The 22,015-nt window shown below is 32.4% G+C and overlaps 1 protein-coding gene across 1 annotated transcript in view; it reads right to left on the bottom strand.

Moving 5' to 3' along the window:
• Window positions 1-2,828: 2,828 nt before the first annotated feature.
• Window positions 2,829-22,015, bottom strand: part of LOC108903923 (G protein-coupled receptor kinase 1) — a 365,345-nt gene continuing 346,158 nt past the window's right edge. The window contains exons 7-15 of the mRNA XM_023457355.1: window positions 17,083-17,134; window positions 14,236-14,593; window positions 9,290-9,431; window positions 8,898-9,072; window positions 8,736-8,836; window positions 8,501-8,663; window positions 8,263-8,431; window positions 6,245-6,483; window positions 2,829-5,066 (exon numbers count right to left, since the gene is read on the bottom strand). Of these exons, the coding sequence (XP_023313123.1) occupies window positions 4,905-5,066; window positions 6,245-6,483; window positions 8,263-8,431; window positions 8,501-8,663; window positions 8,736-8,836; window positions 8,898-9,072; window positions 9,290-9,431; window positions 14,236-14,593; window positions 17,083-17,134 (1,561 nt within the window). The 3' untranslated portion in view covers window positions 2,829-4,904. The remainder of the gene's footprint in view (window positions 5,067-6,244; window positions 6,484-8,262; window positions 8,432-8,500; window positions 8,664-8,735; window positions 8,837-8,897; window positions 9,073-9,289; window positions 9,432-14,235; window positions 14,594-17,082; window positions 17,135-22,015) is intronic.

Below are 22,015 nucleotides of genomic sequence, written 5' to 3'. Positions count from 1 at the left end.
ATATAAATATTGAATAAACGATAAGGCAGTGCATGGATATTAAAAATAATTAATTTTTAGCTTTAAAAACTCTTTAATCCATCAGCGTATCAAAACATTATTTTATACAAAAATATTTAAAAAATTTTGCAATCTTGGGAAAGTCCTCCACTGCTGCCAGAAAAAATGAAAACGTGTTAGGTGTTTCTTTGTCAGTAGCAAAGAATCGAGTTTCATCAAATGTTTTGGTCGTGTGTCGAAGTGTTGACAAATTTAATATTTCTCCTGATGACAACAATGTGTGCAAAATTTCCTTGATTTCTTTCAACTGCAAACGAACTTTTCAAAACTTGCTAATAATATCTGAAAGCTTTCACACCTAGATGGAAGAAATTTTCCTACGGTAGAGATTAAAATAATCTCTTAAAAGTCAATCTTACTCTATTAAATCTTGTTTTTAATAACGGTTAATTGACGAAAAAAGAAAAAAGACATTTAGAATTAGAGTTACCTAAATACAAATACATGCAGTTTTCACAGAAAATTGAATTATATACAAAAATGTACAAAGTTTAAAGTTACTTAATATTATATAAATTATTTGTATTGTGCAGCTAACTTAACCGACAGTTTGAACGGTACTGAGGCTAAGCCTCGTCTTTATAACAGTCACCAAATCGTAGCAAACAGTCTAGGCATGCAAGTTTTCGTTGTAGCATTACTATAAAAAAAATCCGGATACTTAGCCGGCTCGTACTAATTGCCGACTGTTATGAAACCACAAAATGTATATTTACATTTAAAATTAGCAGACGTATGTTAATTGTTCAATAAAAACGTAAAATTGTAATAGCAGTGGTGTGTATACCGTTTAAAAGGGCTCTATAGCAAATAGCCAACTAGCAATACATTTTTATAGATATTATATTACACAGTTTGTCTAAATATTATTTTTAGTTTAGTTAGTGTGAAACTCGAATTACTTTTTGTTGTAAATAAATTTGTAATTTGCCACTTTTGAACAAGCGGCATGTAAATTAAAAATTTCTTTAATCTATTCGATTTTCAAACTCCAAAGTCCATTTTATAGAAAATCTGCGTTAAAATGGGAGAAAGTGTTATTTGTGCATTAATTCATATTTAGACAAATTATGTAAAAAAATCTATAAAAATGTATTGCTGGCTGGCAATTTGCTGTAGAGCCCTCTTAAGCTAGGGAAGCACAGCTTCTCCTTAATAAGTTCAATGAAGATAGTTTTTTTTCTTCTTTTCCAATTCTTTGTTGAAATCAAATTCTCTGTGCTATTCTATGGCTTAGCAATAACAACAATCTGAGGCCGGTCACAGGTTACAGGCGTGTACAAATATTCGTTCAGTAGTTTTGAGCATAGACTGCGTTTCTGCACAAGTGGCTTGTCGAGTTTTTTAAAGATATTTTGTTCGGCGATTTATGCCGCAGATTACGATTTGACACGACGAACCTTATAGTGTCGACGATGTTCGGCAAAAATGTACAGAGCCTGTTTAGCCAGCTTAACAGCTTAAAATAAACGAAACTGTCATTTTTTTTCTCATTTTAAATAAACATATTTTTTATTCTATCCGCTACAGTGGATCCGTCATTGTGGATTTTGTAATTATGACTTCTGATTCGTAATCAGCGACCGTAAAAACCTGATGAACTAGTGAGAATTTAGGTGTTTAATCTATTGCAGCAAACAATTTCTCGAAGAACAAAAGAATGAGTATTGAAAATGTTGAAGAATATTTTCAGATGCCATGAGTTTTTTAGAATAAAATTATTTCGTTACATTTTTCACACTTTCCAAGTAAGATATTTCTAAAATCTGATGTGATGGAGTAATTCTGAGGACGGATTTGGATTTAGCACATCAAAAATCTTCAAAGTATGTCCTGTGTCTAGTTTAAAATTTTGTCGGTCTGTGTAATTTATGTAAACAAATAAAGACACGAATAATACACATGAATATGTGCTACGATTAAAGAGACAACATTTGGCAAAACAAGAATTGGAATTCTAAAATATTTCCGTAACCGATTTTCCACTCTACAAAACAAAGTCATCAATATAAATTTTTAAAATTAGAACGCTTTATAGCAAACTGGCAACCAGCAATACATTTTTATAGATTTTATTACAGAGTTTGTCTAAATATGAATTAATGCACAAATAACAGACTTTCCTCCATTCTACCGCAGATTTTCTATAAAATGGACGTAGTTTGAAACTCAAACTGCTTTTTGTTGTAAAGAAATTTGTAATTTTCTATGCCGAAAAGCGGCAAATTACAGTTTTCTTTACAATAAAAAGTAATTTGAGTTTGGACATAAATCTGCGTTAAAATGGAGGAAAGTCTGTTATTTGTGCATTAATTGATATCTACACAAACTGTGTAATAAAATCTATAAACATGGATTGCTGGTTGCCTATTTGCTATAAAGCCCCCCTAAAAATTGCAATAGTAGTTAGCAGGAAATATTTAGGCCCATTTTTTGAAACAGATTTCCTCTTTCAACATGCCACTAAATATTAGTTTTATAAGAAAACATTGATTAAAAAATTTATACTCTATTCTTTTTCTCCCTCTTTTTCCTGCAACTCATAAAATTTTTCTGCAGATAATCACGAAACAGTCTTTCTGTCGATACTAATTGAAAGACAAAAGCAAGCTGATCTAATGTGATTTTTGTAAATTTAAAACTGTGAATATGGGAGCAATCCGAAAATTATCATTAAGAGGGCTCTATAGCAAATAGCCAATCAGCAATACATTTTTATAGATTTTATTACAGAGTTTATCTAAATATGAATTAATGCACAAATAACAGACTTTCCTCCATTCTAACACAGATTTTCTATAAAATAGACTTAGTTTGAAACTCAAATTAGTTTTTGGTGTAAAGGTATATGTTATTTACGATGTCGCTCGTTCAAAAGCGGCAAATTGCAAACTGTGTAATAAAATCTATAAAAATGTATTACTGGTTGCCTATTTGCGATAGAGTCCCCTGAGTGTTTAATATGCTGACATATATCCCGGTGGATGTTTTTAGGCAATATACAGGGTTCTGTGCTTTTTGTTATTGTCTCTAGCAATTTTATTGTACTATATTGCCTTCAACATATATATCTTTTTAGTTTATGTAACCAATTAATATTCAATGATATATTAATCAGATATACTTAGAACGTCACAGAAAGCAGATATAAATGTTTTTGTAAACGTTATGCTATATTGTGATTTTTTTTTCACTATAAATTTATAACTCTGTAAGAAAATTATGGAACAGCGCCATTAGTGGTTTATATTTTCATAACCAGGAATCATAAAAAAAGTAAATGAAGTCCCATTAGATTTCCTTACGAATCTAACACACCAAGTTTCAGCCTAATAGTTTTTTAAATGATCCAGATTTTTTAATAAAATATGGACAAATTGCCCTAGTAGTTCAAATGTCCAGTAGGTCAGACTTGTTAAAATAGCCTTTCAAGCACTGAATGTTCGTCTGATGTTTCCTTTTTTATTTCCAATTATTCTTTTGAAATTATTGCACGGAACGCCAGACTTAACTCGCCCTCAGACCGCCCAAACTGTCGGAATGTCTCCATTGGAACCGATGTTAAAAAAAAATCAGAGAAGCAAGTATATATATGTACAAATAGTGCTGGCATTTTAAGCTATTCTAAGTTGTTAGCTTGGTGTTTTTACCAGTGAGATGAACCTTTTACTGTTCAGGAATATACAAAAAAGAAAATTTTATTAAAAACAATTCTACAAGTTAACGTTACTCAGATACATGTGAAAATTATAAAATTGTTTTTAATTCGATACAATAATTACAGAATAAATAATGGAAAAACTGTTCTGTAGATGATACGTCTACGACTAAATGTTACTATAGCATCGCGTATATACTTTTTTTTTTTGGTGGATATACATATATATGAAAATGACTAGATAATAGAGTAATAAGTTTACGGGAAATGCTGTTCGTTATTATGGAATGTGAGTAGATGTTTTAACGGCGAAGTATTATTAATAAATGAGAATTTAATAGGCGTTTTTAAGAACATTGAAAGCGAAATTTCATGTTAATGTGACTGAAGAACTTATTAATTGTATCCGTGGGTACAGCCGTTAACTGCGTTACACACGTTTTAATTGAAGATACAACAGTGCGAACGAAATATTTGTTTAATCCTCGTTTTATCAATTGTTTGAATTTTATTTCAACTTTAAATATGTTCTGATCGTCACACACTGGTAAATCAATTTTGTTTTCACCAAGCATGATTGACTACATATTTACTTTTTTTTTATATAAAAATAAACTACACGAAGACTATTCACGAACACGTTCTATTATTTTGGCAACTTTGCTTACAAATTTACAATCCCTAACAACAAGAATTCCTTCGAATTAAAAATTTTGATAATTTAGTTCATCAGTCCTTTTTTTTTGTCTTTAGACTTTCTCTTGTCGATTATTACTCCCTAATCCAACTACAGAACAGTTTCTCATTGCTTTCATAACACAAAATAAATATTACTATAAAAATAACTACCATATATATATAACATTATACATCTGCTCTCAAGCAAATACCTAAGACAGCATAAATTAATATAAATATAACAAAAATACGTAAATTGTCATGATACTTCATCTTCCTTTTGTTTAACAAATACGAAACCGTTCGCAACTGCGGTCGAATTTATAAAACGGTTGCGAATCAACTAATCGGTGGTCGTCTAACAACATTAATAGTGCCTAAAAAAACATTGCAAGAATCAGAGATCTTCTAGGTAATTTTTTTTATAGCCTGATTTACAATCGCCTTCCTCTTCACCTACTAATTGGAGGTAATTTAATTCTGTCTAGGGAGGATTTTTCAGCTGGTATTAGTTGCCGTTTGTGTTGCGCGCCGCTATTATGGCGTTCCTGTTGTTCGAGTCCGTGCCATAGATTTTGCCCGCCTTCTTGGCCATCGAACCGAGCAGCTCCTGCGAGAGCTTGTGCGCCGATTTTAGTGAGGTGAGCCACTCTTTTAGGCCTATTTCATCCTGGAACAGGAAAAAGCATTAGACATATGACTTGATCATAAAGAACTGTTGATTATCGTTAGTGACCAAACTTTTCGTCAAAATTTTAGGTTATTCTGTGACAGCTAGTCAAAGAATCGAACAAAAAAAAAAGAGATGACAAGCGCCGCATGGTTCCATTTTTCGATATGTCAGTTTCCAGCCTAAGCGTTGCCTTTCCTGTCATATGCGTGCAGGTGGAAAAAATGTGTTATTTTCACATTTTACTTATTCTAAGACAAATAAATATAACAAATGTGTTTCTTCTTGATAATATAAAGTTTTTATAAAAATATTAACGTTTCATCCAGCAAAATGCACCTTTTAAGAGTAGAAGCGAGGTAGCGAGAGAGAGGGGCCACTTTTAATATAAAAAAAGTAACAGTTTTGATGTTTTAATCCACAAAACCTCCAAAACTGGAAAAATTTTTCAAAGTGGTGACATCATATAGGTGTGCTCAGGCATATGCTTATTGTAGTAGATTTCTGAATGTGTGTATATTTCAAGACGATTCGAGTCTGCATTGTCATTGAAAACGTAATTCTATGAGCACTGTCCTGATCGTACTGTGAATTATAAAGGGGATTTTTGTTGTGAATTTACAGAAAACAAAAAAATTGTTGCACAAGACAAAAGTTTAAACATGTTACAACTTTTAACAGTTCCTTGCCCTTCTGATAATATCGCTACCGATAACACTTAAGAGGGCTCTACAGCAAATAGCCAACCAGCAATACATTTTTATAGATTTTATTACACAGTTTGTCTAAATATGAATTAATGAACAAATAACAGACTTTATGCCATTTGAACGCAGATTTTCTATAAAATGGAGTTGGTTTGAAACTCAACTTTTTGGTGTAAAAAAATTCGTAATTTATGATGTCGCTTGCTCAAAAGTGGTTAATTACAAATTTCTTTACAACAAAAAAGTAATTTGAGTCTCAAACTAACTCCATTTTATAAAAAATCAACGTTAAAATGGGATAAAGTCTGTTATTTGTTCATTAATTCATATTTAGACAAACTGTGTAATAAAATCTATAAAAATTTATTACTTGTTGGCTATTTGCTATAGAGCCCTCTTAAGACCTAGTTTCTCAATTTTTGTCCGCTAAAAGCTGTTTTTGTCGCGACAAAGCTAATCTCTTCTACTTACGGGATTGGTGAGGACTATCTTTCCATCTCTCATCCTGACGACTATACAGTTCTCGTTCTTGACTTGCACTAGATCCGGGCTGACTTCCTCTATTTGATCCATGAACACTAATTCGGGCTTAGCTGAGTCCGGATGAAGTTCTAACCTATTCGGGTACAATTTGGCGTATCGCATCTGCCAACTTGACGTCCATGGCCCTCCCAGTTTCTTTATGTACCCATGTAATATACAATCCGATTCTAAAAAGTCAAATTTGTACATTAGTCAGGCTGGAAAGATTAATTTTGTTGTTAAATGTTTGGAAATATACGTCGATATGTCAATATTTTTGTCTCACGTTTTGATAATAACTATATACAGGGCATTTTTCAAAAACGTTAAAAATTTAAGGGCTGATAGACCATGTCAAAATAAAACGATTTCTTGCTATGTATCATGGGCTTGGTTATATCTTTTACAAAGTGCAATTGCATTGAAATATGGCAAAGGTAACTTTTTTTAAATAATAAAAGTATCTCGGTTATATTTTACGACATAATTCTTTAGGTTAGGTTTTCTGCATTACAATTTTATTAAAAATTCATTTTACACTGAAAAGTACTCTTGTGAAAATTACAGAAACAGCATCGTTTTTAAGAAAACTACAACAAATTCAATTTGACAGACGTACCTAAAAAAACAACGATCATGAATAGAAATAGGTTCGAAATAGGCACATTCGCTGTAGTTAACAAGAGTACCTTTTTTGTAGAGTAAAAAAAATGTAAAATGTAGAGTAAAAAAAGATGTAATGCCGAATACTCAACCTTACAAAAGTTATCTTCAAACTGAGCAAGATCGCAACTAGCGACCTCTACAATTTATTAGAAAACTAAGAAAACCAACTGCACTTAATTTCAATGCAATACACTGTATTTTAAAAAAGGTGTGACCAAGATTTTATTTTAAGAAATCTTTATGTCAAACCCAAAAGACGATATGAAGATTTTTTGATGTTCTATTAACACATGTATGACATCTATTTTCAAAACACCCTGCATAACTTTAGATAACTGATGAGAATCTTGACCTAAAAATTGTATAAAATAAAAATCATATGACACAGGCTACAGGGTGTTAAAAGTTTGACTGCCTTAATTTTAACAGACGATAGAATACATTAAAATAAACAAAAAAAAACTTATACGACGTGGGTCCTAAACTCAGCCATTTCCGAGAAAAAAATTATTAAAATCTCCAACTTAATGCTCAAAAGTTCGATTAATTAAGGAATATTGACATAACTGCATGCATAGAATACCATAAAATACAATGTTTATCACTTTTTTGAACTTCTTTTTGCTTCATTCTAAATAATAATTAGCGTTGTAATAAATTTAAAATTCAATAAAATTCATATTGAGCGATGTGACAACGGCGCGGCGGATAACAAGAGGTACTAAGCTGTTCAGCAATACGCAATTCAGTTGGTATCTGGAATTGGACCGTGTCTGAGTGTTTTTTTGCGTACCACTATTTCCTTTCCTTGGCGTATTTTCCAGCAAGTGCGCAAAAATTGGATTCAAATTTTGCTTTTTGGTAAGTACCTAAATTATTTTTAATACGTATGATTATGTGGACGACGTGAGTCTTTGGGTACTTTAATTACATATTTTGCAAATACGTAATTTGATTAAAAGTTAAGTTCTGTTTTAATTACTAAAATTCGAGCTAAAATTTAAGCACAACACTATCATCGTACTACAAAATCGATACATTTTATTTTATTTATTTAAAAACTGGAAAACAATTATCTTGAAATTTACTAAATGATACTACATTGATAGTGAAATGCATAAATAATGTTTACATTTTTTCCGTAGGACAAGTCTGCCCCGTGCACAAGTGGTGTGCATCAGCAAGTTAAACTATGTTAAGTATATGAGACTACAATCGTCATTTATTTCGTTTTAGATACTGTGCAATTTTTTTTTTAAAACATGTGTTTGTTCCTTTTTAAATGTTTTCTATTTGCTCACCTTTTTCATCTAGATCATACAGCTTCTTCTGTTTAGCCCTCTTCTTGTGTTCCGTTTTGTCAGCCTCAAAATTAACCGTTTCAAATACTGTTTCTGCTACTTCGTTTTGCCATCTTTCCGATATCACAAGTGGAAAATTTTTATATAGCTCTTGATCCGCATCAGTCAACTAAAATCAATATTAAGACATGCAATTGTTATTAATTTTACAGCCGTGTAATAATTTTGTTCTACTTACCTTGATACCCTTGGTATCCTCCTCGTCGAAAGACCCAATATCGAACGCATCCGCCGCATTGACCTCTCCCCTTGGCGGAATAAGTGGCGGAGTATATTTCTGCAGGTACACCTGTTGCCAGTCTATACCCGCGAAAAAGGGGTGCTCCTTCACTTCTTCCGAACTGAAATAAATAAATTTATTACTTAACATGCTAGAGGATATAAAAAAACCTAAAAAAAAACCATCGTCTTACCCGTTTCCTTTGCATCCTAGCCGTTTATCGATATCCCTCTGCAACAGCGCCTCCAGAAGAGACTTCAGTTCTTTGCTAAATGAATCGGGCAGTTCGACGTTCTGAAAATAACAATGGAAAAGCGTCAGTAGAAGCAGAGAGCGAAGAAAGGGAGCGTCTTACCATCGTTAAAGTCATCCTATCTATTTCGTGCTTATCTTTGGTTTTGTGCTGGCGAAATGGCGAGTGACCTTTGAGTAATTTGTATAACATACAGCCGAAGCTGAACCAGTCTGCGCTGGAATCGTACGCGGTACCTTTTGATAATACTTCAGGCGCCATGTAGCCGTGGGTACCTCTGAAATAAACGTTCCGAATAAATCGAGGCATTCACAAATCATTCCGAGAAATTTGGAAATAGAATTGCGGACGAAATACAAACATTAAAAAATAAATTGGTGCCACCTATCTAAATTGACCATTTTAAAAATTTTAATGTGGGATCATTTTATTTTAGAAATTGGACTAAATTCGAGAAAATGTTGGCAAAAAGAATTATCGAAATGGCTACTTACACACTGGCATGGGGTTTTTTCTTGGAAAAATCGCAGGCTAATCCTAGATCGGATATCCGAACATGTCCGTGTTCGTCTAGTAGTATGTTTGCAGGTTTTAAATCTCTATATACAATGTATCTCCTATGCATATGCTCCAAACCTAAAAAAAAAATACAGTTTTATCACAAAAACTTCACTTCATTGATTTAATATAAAAGAAAAGGTCTTTAATAAAACTCAAACCACGTTATTGACGTATGAACAAACGAAACAATATTCAGGTCCCGCGAATCTAATTTTTCAAAATCAGAAACATGAGAATAAAACAGTGTTTTGATTTATATTTCCGATTGTTGTATATTGAGTTTATTCAGTGTGAACGAAGTGATTGTAACACGCTCTCCTCAAAACATATAACTCCTCACTTTATTTCATTCGTATAACGATGCTTCAGAACATCAAAGAAACAGTCAAATTCGTGTATCATTTTCCGGGGAAGTGTACACCTACGCACACCTACTCAGAAAAACTTCATTATATATCCCTGCGAGTTGTTGATTTTGATGTGTAAAGTTACATTTTTTTATTCACGATGTTTTTACATCCAGTCATGTATTTGATTATTATTTTATTTATAGATTTCATACGTTTGAAAACATGTTGCGCAATATAAATTTATGAAAAACAAAAAATCAAATTCGTTGACTGTACTGTAAACAAAAATTAATATGTAGGAATTTGAGGAAAAACATTGTGTAAAACATCAGTTGATTGATGAAAAAAAAGCACAAAATGCTTGCAGTGATAATTGAACTCTCAAAATTATAATTGTCTATAATACAGGGGGTTAGAAATTTGACTGCCTTAATTTTAACACACGACAGAATACATTAAAATAAACAAAAAAACCTTATATGACATGGGTCCTAAACTCATCCATTTCTGAGAAAAAATTATCAAAATTTTATTTTATTTATTTAAAAACTGGAAAACAATTGTCTTGAAATTTACTAAATGTTTCACAATGATAGTTGTTTACAATTTTTCCGTAGGACAAGTCTGCCGCGTGCCGCGTGGTGTGCATCAGCAGGTTAAGCGGTGTTGTCACGTTGTGATGAAACTCCTCAATATTAATCGCCCTATTTTGAAAACAGTTAATCTTACACCCCTATAACAGGGTGTAACTGTGTTAATAATTGTTCTGTTTAAAAAAACAAATAACTGTTGTTATTGGCTTGACAAATACTACAATCGAGCACTGATTTTAATTTTTTTTTGCCATCATCAGAACGTTAAGCGATTTTCAATTGTTTTTTCTTAAATGTCAAGTTATTATTAGTTTTTTTAGCCTGTTCGAGAGAGTGTTTTTTTCTGCAGTCAACGATATATTACAACTTGATATTTGTTAAATATTTTTTAATTCCTCGTAATCTTGCAAACTTTTTGGATACCTTGCCGCTTGCAGAAGTGTATAGGATTTATTTTCAAAAAGATGGTGCTTCCCCGCATAATGCTAGAAGAAATACTAATTGGTTAAATGCTAATTTTGATGAAAGATGGATTGGCATGACTGGTCCTGTTCGATGGCCCGCCCGTTCTCCTGACCTCACCCCCGCAGATTTTTGGTTTTGGGGATATCTTAAAGATCAAGTATTTTTGACACATCCGGAAAATGTAGATATTTTAAGAGAGAGGATTATAAACGTTTGCCGTGAAATACCTCCTAACTTAATGTCAAATGCTACGTATGAGGTAGGTAGAAGATGTCAATTATGTATTCAACAAGATGGAAGACAGTTCGAACAATTTTTATAAGGTTTTTTATTGTTACATTTTTGCTTTGTTGTTGATCTGGTATCTATTTGTTTTGCTTTGTTGTTGTTACTTTAGACAGCATAATAAAAGTTGTAAAAACATTTTTTTCCATAAAATATTTAACAAATATCAAGTTGTAATATATCGTTGACTGCAGAAAAAATATTCTATCGAACAGGCCTAAAAAAAAATAAACAATTGAAAATCGCCTAACGTTCTGATGATGGCAAAAAAATTAAAATCAGTGCTCGATTGTAGTATTTGTCAAGCTATTAACAACAGTCTTTTGTTTTTTTTTAAATAGAACAATTATTAACAGAGTTACAGCTTGGGGCGTTTTTTATAAGACGGCCTGTAATATACAACTTTTTTGTTCAATTATGATTACTCTATCTCATGCTGAAGTTATGGCAGTCAAACTTCTTACACCCTGTATATCTCAGTCCAAGTTACTTTACTTAAGAATTATAAGGTCTTTAAGAAATTATATCTTGTATACTCCGCGGTCGAAATTATAGAGAGTGACTAAGACATAATATAAATACACTATTACTATAATGTGCATAAAATATAAAATGATTTTTATAACGGTTCAATATTATTTATCTTTGTGCCGCTCGCTACGCACATCGATAGAATCTATAATCGTCTAGAGACCGAGTTACACTGAACGTCGATCTATATTCTATCTCTGTCTTTTGCCCTTGGTAGAGAATAGGGAAATGCTTTTTTAGTGGGTGTAAACGGACTTGATTTAGCCGTCCTGAGAAACGTCATAGCATAAGCGTAAACGAGGGGTCTAATTCCATGGCTATAATAAATTTATAAATTACAAAAAACACAACTGGGACGTTTTAAAATGCTGTAATAATTAAAATGGATCAAGGTGCAGGTTATAGCAAACCGTAAAAAAATATTAGATGTTATGTTTTATTATCTTTTTTCAATATTTTCTATATCTTGTTGCCTTTTACGCAGACACGCCAATGGATTTTCGTTCCCAGCACGCTTCATCCCCCTTACTAGTCAAAAAGCTAGCGATGAGTCACTCTCTATAATTTCGACCGCAGAGTATAGTTTAAACACTTAACATCTCTTTGTTGATCTGACTCAGATTTAAATTACCCTTATTTAAAATTCCTAAAAGGTGACTGTTATACTTTACTTTAACTATTCATATTGTGGCAGGGATTCAATATATCGTTACGGTGAAGACAATGAGTTGTCCCTACTACTGGTACTAGCACAATGTTAACTGGTAAAATAATTTATTGTCCTTTAAATCACCGGATGATGTAGCTACATGTATGCAAATATGAACATATCAGATATACATAATTCATGGGTGCAAGTGGCAACATACTCTCCTGACACTACAATTTCAGCAACAAGATGGGTTTATACATACATCTGCTCTGGCATACAAGTTCTGTAACCAGATTAGCCTTAGTTGATGGCTTTTACGTTATGCGTAATATAATTTAATTATAAGTACAAGGTCGTTATGTGATTTTTATTGAAATTTTTGTCTCCTTTAAACTACAGAGATTCCTAGCCGAGAAATTGTGTTTGGGAGGAGTGCTAGTTAGTACTAGAAAATTGTGAAAAGATACATAAGGTTATAGAAAATTTTCAAAAGTTTACAAAAAACAGGAGAAACGCCCAGAAACATCTGTATTTAAATATTTCAAAACGTCGTAATTCTCTAATATAAGTACCTCAAAAAACCCTAAATATACATCTACACAAAAAATTTCGAAAAATCCCAAAAACTTCTGTTATGAAATATATAAAATCATTTTTATAGTGCTTCATATGTAAAAACAAATTATCTTTGACTTCAAGATGCATAACCATGCATCAAAAATAACTTCAACATTTTTTTTTATTTTTAATGTTTTAATTTTTTTCACAGGTGGAAAAAATATCAATAATTAGGAAAAAACTTATAGCCCAGTCATTATAGACATGATAAAAAATACTATTAGAAGAATATTGTTCGGAAACCTGTTATAAATAAAATATCAAAAAATCAACTCGAGGCTAGTTGGGAAACTTTGTTTTAACAGTGGTCAAAGTTATGGAAAAGTTGTTTTTTGACTCATAAAAAAACTATTATTCATACCGAAAAAAAGTTTATACAAAAAAGGTAGGTATTAAATAAGCCTATTCTCAGTAAATTGATGTCAATACAACTATTTAGGTACAAAAACAACTAATGATCGAAGCTCTACAACGCCTGTGAGCTTGGGAAAAATGAATTGAAAATAGCATCTTCTTAGATAACAAATCCCGCCAACGCCAAGCTAATGAAGCTATTGGGCTGAAATTTTTACCACTTATTAAGGGTGCAAAAAGCCCCAAAAATCGTGAATTACAAGTGTCTGCGATGAAAATTGCATTAATTATTAGCAATTGAAAAAAGCGGACAATTTCGACCATTTTTGAGCTCTTGCGTATAAACAAATTATCGGAATTTAATCGGACTTATCTTATTTTACAGATTTATTTAATATCTACCTTTTTTGTATAAACCCCTTTTCTCTATGAATAACAGATTTTCTACGCGAGTCAAAAAAACACTTTTCCATAACTTTGACCTTTGTTTTAACAAAGTTTCCCAACTAGTCTCGAGTTGACTTTTTGATATTTTGTTTATAACACGTTTCTGAACAATATTCCGCAGAGAAACTTCTAATAGTATTTTCCCGAAAAAAAACTATAATGACTGGCCTATTACTAGAACTGTACCACAAATAAGGGAAACAATTTACACTATACTACAAATAAATAACTTGAGACAATGACTAATGGCGCATAGAGGCATCGCATCGGGTCGAGATAATCGAACGGTGTGACGTCATAAATGCTCTGCGACGATTTGGACCGTTTGAAACATTTTACGAATCAGAAATTATTTATCACGGTTTTAATATTAAATCTATCGACCTGATTTTTTCACCGTATATTTACGGGGATATATGCTTACAGAAAATTTAAAAACGTGATAAATTAATATGGACTAATGGACCTATTAGAGCTTTTCGAAAACAGTTGCTAACATCGGGAAGACAATGGCTTTAGTTTGCCTTCAAGTCAAAGCAAACAATTTGTCAGAAAGAGCGAAGCTCTACCTCAGTCCAACCTACCTAGTATGACCTCCGCCGCGTAGAACTTCATCTCCGACTCGTTGAAGACGCCGTGCTGGCTGAGGTGGTAGTGCAGGTCGCCGCCGTTCATCAGGTCGAGGATGAAGCACAGCTTGTCGGGCGTGTGGAAGGCGTACGTCATGCAGACGATGAAGGGACAGTCCTGGCCCGTGCTGACCAGCGAGAGCATGATGCGCTCGTTGAGGGCCAGCGTCTCGCCCTGCTTCATCTTGATGCGCTTCTTGTCCAGGCATTTCATGGCGTACATCTTGCCGGTGTCGGCCTTCCGGCAGCCGTACACCTCGCCGAAGCCGCCCCTGCCGATGATCCGGTGTACGCTGAAGTCATTCATCGACAGCTGCAATGGGAAATTCGAGATTAGCGCTTCGTCTGTAAATGACTAGTTAGTTGCTACCTGACCTAACACTTTCAGTGTCAATAAATGTTGGAAAAATTCGTTTCGTGCGGAGTGATTCTCTTTAAATGTATACAGATTTCGGAAAACGACGGAACTTTGAAAAATAATGTCGGTTTGTTATACTGAAGTTTCTAAAATATGGTGCCAAACATAACCAAGAGACAGGATATGTTGTTTTAAATACATAGTTTTCTGTGGGGATACACGACGCCGCAGAAGAATCGGTCTAATTTATTTAATAAAAAACCTCCGTGGCCAAAATCAGCATTTCTACTTTAAACTGGGAATTTGTACTTTAAACTCAGAATTCTGATTTTTTAAAATTCGGGATTCCGAGTATAAAGTCGATATTCGGATTTTAAAGTACAAATTACAAGTTCAAAATCGAAATTTCAAGTTTAAAGTTCGCATTTCGAATTTAAAATTCAAATTTCGAGTTTAAAGTCGAAATTAAAGGTTTAAAGTAAAAATTCCAAGTTTAAAGCCAAAATTTCGAGTTTAAAATTAGAATTTTGAGTTCGAAGTTGGGATGTCGAGTTTCAAATCGAAATTCGAAGTTTAAAGTAAGAATCTCGAGTTCAAAGTCAGAATTCCGAGTTTAAAAATGAAATTTCGAATTTAAAGTATGAAGTCTAAGTTCAAAGTTGAAATTTTGAGTTTAATGTCGAGTATAAAGTAGGAATTCCGAGATTAAAATTAGAATTTTGAGTTCAAAGTTGGAATTTAGAGTTTAAATCGAAATTCGGAGTTTAAAGTCAGAATTTCGATTTCAAACAGAAAATATTCCGAATTTAAAATTGATGTTTTGAGTTTAAAGTAAGAATTATAAGTTTAAAGCCGAAATTCCGAGTTTAAAGTCGAAATTAGGAGTTTAAAGTAAAAATTCCGAATTCAAAATCAAAATTTCGTGTTTAAAATCGGAATTCCGAGTTTAAAATTATAAATATGAGTCTGAAGTTGGAATTTCAAGTTTAAAATCGAAATTCGCAGTTTAAAATAGGAATTCCGAGTTGAAAGTCAGAATTCCGAGTTTAAAATTGAAATTTCCAATTTAAAGTACGAATTCTGGGTTTAAAATTATAATTTTGAGTTCAAAGTTGGAATTTAGAATTTAAATCGAAATGCGAAGTTTAAATTCGGAATTCCGATTTCAAAGTCAGAAAATATTCCAAATTTAAAATTGAAATTTCGAATTTAAAATAAGAATTCTAAGTTTAAAGCCGGAATTCCGAGGTTAAAGTCGAAATTGAAAGTTTAAAGTAAAAATTCCGAGTTCAAAGTCAAAATTTCGTGTTTATAATCGGAATTCCGAGTTTAAAATAGGAATCCCGAGTTGAAAGTCAGAATTCCGAGTTTAAAATTGAAATTTCGAATTTAAAGTAGGAATTCTAAGTTTAAAGTTGAAATTTCGAGTTTAGTGTCGAGTATAAAGTAGGCATTCTGGGTTTAAAATTATAATTTTGAGTTCAAAGTTGGAATTTAGAATTTAAATCTAAATGCGAAGTTTAAATTCGGAATTCCGATTTCAAAGTCAGAAAAAACTCCGAATTTAAAATTGAAATTTCGAATTTAAAATAAGAATACCAAGTTTAAAGCCGGAATTCCGAGGTTAAAGTCGAAATTGAAAGTTTAAAGTAAGAATTCCGAGTTCAAAGTCAAAATTTCGTGTTTAAAATCGGAATTTTGGGTTTAAAATTAGAATAGAGTCCGAAGTTGGGATTTCGAATTTAAAATCGAAATTCGGAGTTTAAAATAGAAATAGTTCAAAGTCAAAATTCCGAGTTTAAAATTGAAATTTCGAATTTAAAGTAGAAATTCTAAGTTTAAAGTTGAAATTTTGAGTTTAATGTCGAGTATAAAGTAGGAATTCCGAGATTAAAATTAAAATTTTGAGTTCCAAGTTGGAATTTAGAGTTTAAACCGAAATTTGGAGTTTAAAGTCAGAATTTCGATTTCAAAGTCAGAAAATATTCCGAATTTAAAATTGAAATTTCAAGTTTAAAGTAAGAATTCAAAGTTTAAATCCGAAATTCCGAGTTTAAATTCGAAATTAGGAGTTCAAAACCAAAATTTCGTGTTTAAAATCGGAATTCCGAGTTTAAAATTAGAATTTTGAGTCCGAAGTTGGAATTTCAAGTTTAAAATCGAAATTCGGAGTTTAAAATAGGAATCCCGAGTTGCATAGCTAACGTGATTTCAGAGATATAATAAATTTTTGTTTTTCAAAATAGAGACGGGCTGATAGAAAAGCATTTTTTAAATTTTATTGAAATCAAAATATAGTGAAATTTACTTATAAGGTTCGTGAAATATTCTTGTCAAATCTCATAGATGTCCTGAATTTACCTGGAAAAACAAAAACTCGATTTTTTTCTGTCAAAACCAGCATCTAAATAATTATATATCAAAAATTAAAAGTGAAATCTTACCTGTATATTTAATTCTAAATTTTTCCATTGACAAAACCTAGTATACTTCTCACTGAAACAAAATATCATACAAAAATTAAGTATAGGTATAGGTATACAGGGTGGTCCGAATTTTATGCAGGAAACTTCCAGGGCTGATAGATCTCTTTAAAATAATAGGTGTTTGCCTTATAAACATAGGTCTGGAACGGCCTCGTTTTAGAGATACAGGGTGTTGAAGTTGTTAAAAAAATTTGATTTTTTGTTTATATCTCCGGAATCTATTAACCGATCTTAATAAAATTTGGTATAGATAATGTATGACAGTAAGCCTTACATTTCCTAAAATATGAGCTCTAAAGGTTCAACCAGTGGTGTACAACTGGACAGGGGCCGCCCTCTTTTTATAAAAAAAACTACGCCACTGTATTTTTTGCAAGTTATTGTAACGGATTTATATTCTAATGCACTAAATACGTAAAAAAGGTAACTTGAAATTTTTCCCTAAGATTCACCGTTCTCAAGTTATTCATACAAATACAAACCCCTTGTGGCAGACACTTCAAACCATAATATTACAAGAATATTTATGTTTATACTTAAAAGGAAGTGCAATTTGTAAGCAGATCAACAAAATTATTTCCACATCACCTGTGAGGTAGTGTTCCTAGTGTATTTTAGTTTCTCCTGGAGGCTTAATCCACTATCTTTACAAATAAGGACAATTTAAATGAAAATAATAATAAAAATACATTTACCAAGCAACGACAATTAAACAAGAAATGAAATTAACGTTACGTATTTGCAGCAATTGTTCAAAATGCGAACCATCCACATCGATACATTTCTGACAATTTCTATTAATGATTAATGGAATTACCTAACTAATATCATGTGGTGGTTTTCTTTTAATTCATTACACCCCTCTTCTATTCGCTGCAGTAGTTGTGGTGGAGTAGAGTAAACTTTACTTTTCAGATAGGTAACCCCAAACGTAGAAGTCCAGGGGGTTTAGATCTGGCGATTTGGCTGGCCAAGAGACTGGATTCTCTGCACCATTATGGTTGACATTGGCATTTGGTCTTCAACCTATCCATCGCCCCATATAATTTTTAAGCCATTATTGTATTATTCTCCTAAAATGCGCAGGAGCACCATCCATTTGTATCCAGCTATTTTGTGGTATATTTAATGGAACATCCTCTAATAATTCAAATAGATGGTTTTCTAGAAAGTTTAGAAATGCTGGGAATTTAGATGGGGTGACAAGAAATAAAGTCCGAATTATTCCGAGCCAGAAAATTCGTTGAAAAGATCTTATCCGAATTTCATGAGGATTTTCTTGTGACCAAATATTGTGAAAATTCACTACCCCTCGCCTTGTGAACGTAGCCTCATCGGTCCAAAGTATTTCTAGTAAGAATTCTGGATTATGTTGTGACTTTAAAACAACCACTAACAAAAATTCAGGTGTGTCTACATCTCCCGGAAGTAAATTTTGCACAGGTTGTAAATAGTACGGATTTCTACCATCCTTATGTAGAACTTTTCAAATTTTCGATTTACTCACCCCAATGTTCTTAAAATTTCATTTCTGTGTCTTTCATTGAGCCGTCGTGATTTTCCAAATATCGTTTTAATCCAAAAGATGAAAGCGACGAGTGTAAAGAATTTTGTTGATGTGCTTACAAATTGCACTTACTTTTAAGCATAAACATAAATATTCTTGTAATATTATGGTTAGAAGTATCCGCCACAAGGAGATTGTATTCGTATGAATAACTTGAGAACGGTGAACTTTAGGGAAAAAATTCACGTTACCTTTTTTACGTATTTTGTACATTAGAATATAAATCCGTTACAATAGATTGTAAAAAATACAGTGGCGTAGGTTTTTTTTATAAAAAAAGGGTGACCCTGTCCAGTTGTACACCACTGGTTGAACCTTTAGAGCTCATATTTTAGGAAATGTAAGGCCTACTGTCATACATTATCTGTACCAAATTTTATTAAGATCGGTTAATAGATTCCGGAGATATAAACAAAAAATCAAATTTTTTTAACAACTTCAACACCCTGTATCTCTAAAACGAGGCCGTTCCAGACCTATGTTTATAAGGCAAACACCTATTATTTTAAAGAGATCTATATGCCCTCGAAGTTTCCTGCATAAAATTCGGACCACCCTGTATATTCTAAATTCATTAATAAGCATAATATTTTTTCTGCAGTATATAAAATTTAACATTCACATTAGTACGAAAAGTAAATTGTTTATATTTTAATATGTTCATTACTGACAGTTGTATTAAAAAGTTACTTTAGCCCGAGAGCGAAAATAGTTATTTATGGACGAATTTAGGCTGTCTTTGGCTTAGTATTATTTTTTAGAGTTATATTATTTTACGGACGCAATTACATAACGCCCCTTTTTCAATGTCATACGTTATAGCGACATGACATTTCTCGTCCACCAATGAGTTCGTAAAACTGCATTTTATGGTGAGGTCCATGAAAAATTTTTGAGAGTCCGTTCATTTACATTTTACGTAAACATGTAAATGTACCGCAAATATAGTACCTACGCTGTGTTGTAAATTAACACATTTTTGCAGCAAACCAGATCATGATTTAAAAAAAATACGATTAAAGACTCCATTTCTGCTTTCGTTTTCTCTTTTGCTGGCAGACGGACGTTGCGAGAGGAATTTTTAAATTAATTTAACCGCCTCTCAGCAGCTCCCGGGAGAGGCAAATGATGCGCAACGCTAATTACATAAGCCGGCCTTGTTCTGGGGGAAAAAAACCCCGGGGGGGGCCAGTGGCGAAAATTACCGGTGTAATTTCGGTGTGAAAAACTCATTACGTTCCCGAGGCAAGTTTTACGTATTATCACCGCGGGAACGTCGGTTTTTTAACAACGGTTTTATGGTGTAATTTTTACGGAGTTCGCGTATGTTAAGTGCAATCATAGCTGTTAAGCTGTTCTTAATGATGTGTCTGTTTTAGTCTGCTTAGGATTGATTTCGAAACGGCGGAATATTAGTTGGTGATATATACAGGGTGTAGGTGAGATATAACAAAGTATATGTCATATCTTATATTTTCTAGGTTATATCTCACAAACACTAATTCGTTTGTAGGTTGGTCGTCTCTCCTATAATAGTCCAATCAATCTGTCATGGCGTAATGTTAAATTCACAAAAAATACCACCTGGAAAGAAAAAATATGGTAATGTAGGAAAAACATTTCTAAGAAAGATAGTGTTTTTTTCCTGTCGCGCATAAACGGCGAAGTTAACCTAAAAAATTCATAAATTCATTTAACTTTTTTCGATTGCAGTTCAAGTTTTTTTTTGCTATTAGCGAAAAATCGTTTTCTTCGACTTTTATGAATTTTTATGTTAACTTCGCCGTTTATGCGCCACAGAAAAAAAACACTATCTTACGTAGAATTTTTTTTCCTATATCACCATATTTTTTGTTTCTAGGTATATTTTTTGTAAATTCAACATTAGGCCGTGACAGATTGATTGGACTATAATATACTGAAGAAAACTAACAAATTAGAAGCCTGGAGATTCTGCTCACGCTCACGAATGATCTGAGCTGTGTAATAGACATTGCGGGTGTAACTTTCAATGTTGGACGGGGTATGTAGTCCAGAGAGTAGTTGCTTACTACAATATTATTAGTTAAACGTATATGTCAGGTGTCTCGTAAAAACCGTATTAAATTATAATTCCGCCATTTTTGGACTGATTTTCAAAAACAAAAGATTGGAATTAATGGCTCCAGCAATAATCGATGACATAACTTTGACCTTTAGAAACGCATGTTATAAGTTTTTTTCTTTTCTCAAATTATGCCGTGAAAACGATTTTTTAAAACTTTTTTTGTAATTTCTATATCCCGCTGCTGGCATATTCGTACTGTGTAAATAATGATCAAATGCGTGCTGTTGCGAAACTATTGGTCGAAACAGGTTGAACGGCAGAGAGGCATTCATACAGAATCGGATTTCAGATCGTGATATTGTGAAATAAACAAGCTTTTTCTGTTCAAGTTAAATTAGTATTACCTAATTGTCAAATGCAAGTTTTTGTATCCTCGGTAGTGTTATTTGTTATTTGTATACCAAATTTTAACCAAAAATTTCCCTGTTTTCAACTGTCTCAGGAAGATTTGAAAAAATTTCATGGCTAAAATGTTCTGTATTAGTCCGCTTTTTTATGATTATCAAAATTTTCCGCCATTTTCCAAATTTTTTGTCTATATCTCTTGCATAAACATTATTTAAAAAATTATACAGTGGCCGCTATAAAACTTGAATCTTATTTTTACCAAATTGAAAACATTTTTACCTGACAATAGGAAATATTAATTTTTGCTTATCTTAAAACTAAATAAGGGCAATCTAGATATATTGGGGAATTTTTAGTCTAGCGGTATTACTTTATTTTAATTAGCCAAAAAATTCTATTATGGCTTATGGGTGATCACTTTTCGACATACAGGGTGTTCAAGTTGAACCCGAAAATATATATTTTTAAATGTATTCAAAACATGTAAAGACGCATCAGAATTATTCAGGCGCTTGCTTTACTTTGTTTTCGATGATGAGAGCCGCTTATTTAAGATCAACATTCAATTTGTACTTTTTTAGACAGAATCGTTTCATTTTTACTGAATAATAAATACTGTAATTAAATTTTGTTCTTTTTATCTACATAACTAACAGCTTAAATTGTTTGTAATCGGAAATGGACAATTTAAATAAAAATCCAACATTTTTTAAAGTTTTCTTAAAGTAAAAGTTTTAGTTAGACTCTTCATTTTATCTTATACAAATAAAAATTACATACCAGTGTAAATGAATATATTTAGAAAGCCTTTTAGAAAGCCTTGGAACCCTTTATCTCGGGGAAAAAATGCATTTTTTGGTCTATATTTA

The sequence above is a fragment of the Anoplophora glabripennis genome, unplaced genomic scaffold (assembly GCF_000390285.2).
Source record: "Anoplophora glabripennis isolate ALB-LARVAE unplaced genomic scaffold, Agla_2.0 scaffold111, whole genome shotgun sequence".
In the NCBI taxonomy this organism is placed as follows: domain Eukaryota; kingdom Metazoa; phylum Arthropoda; class Insecta; order Coleoptera; family Cerambycidae; genus Anoplophora; species Anoplophora glabripennis.
Note: the sequence above shows the minus strand (reverse complement) of the source record. Positions and strands in the feature narration are given on the sequence as shown.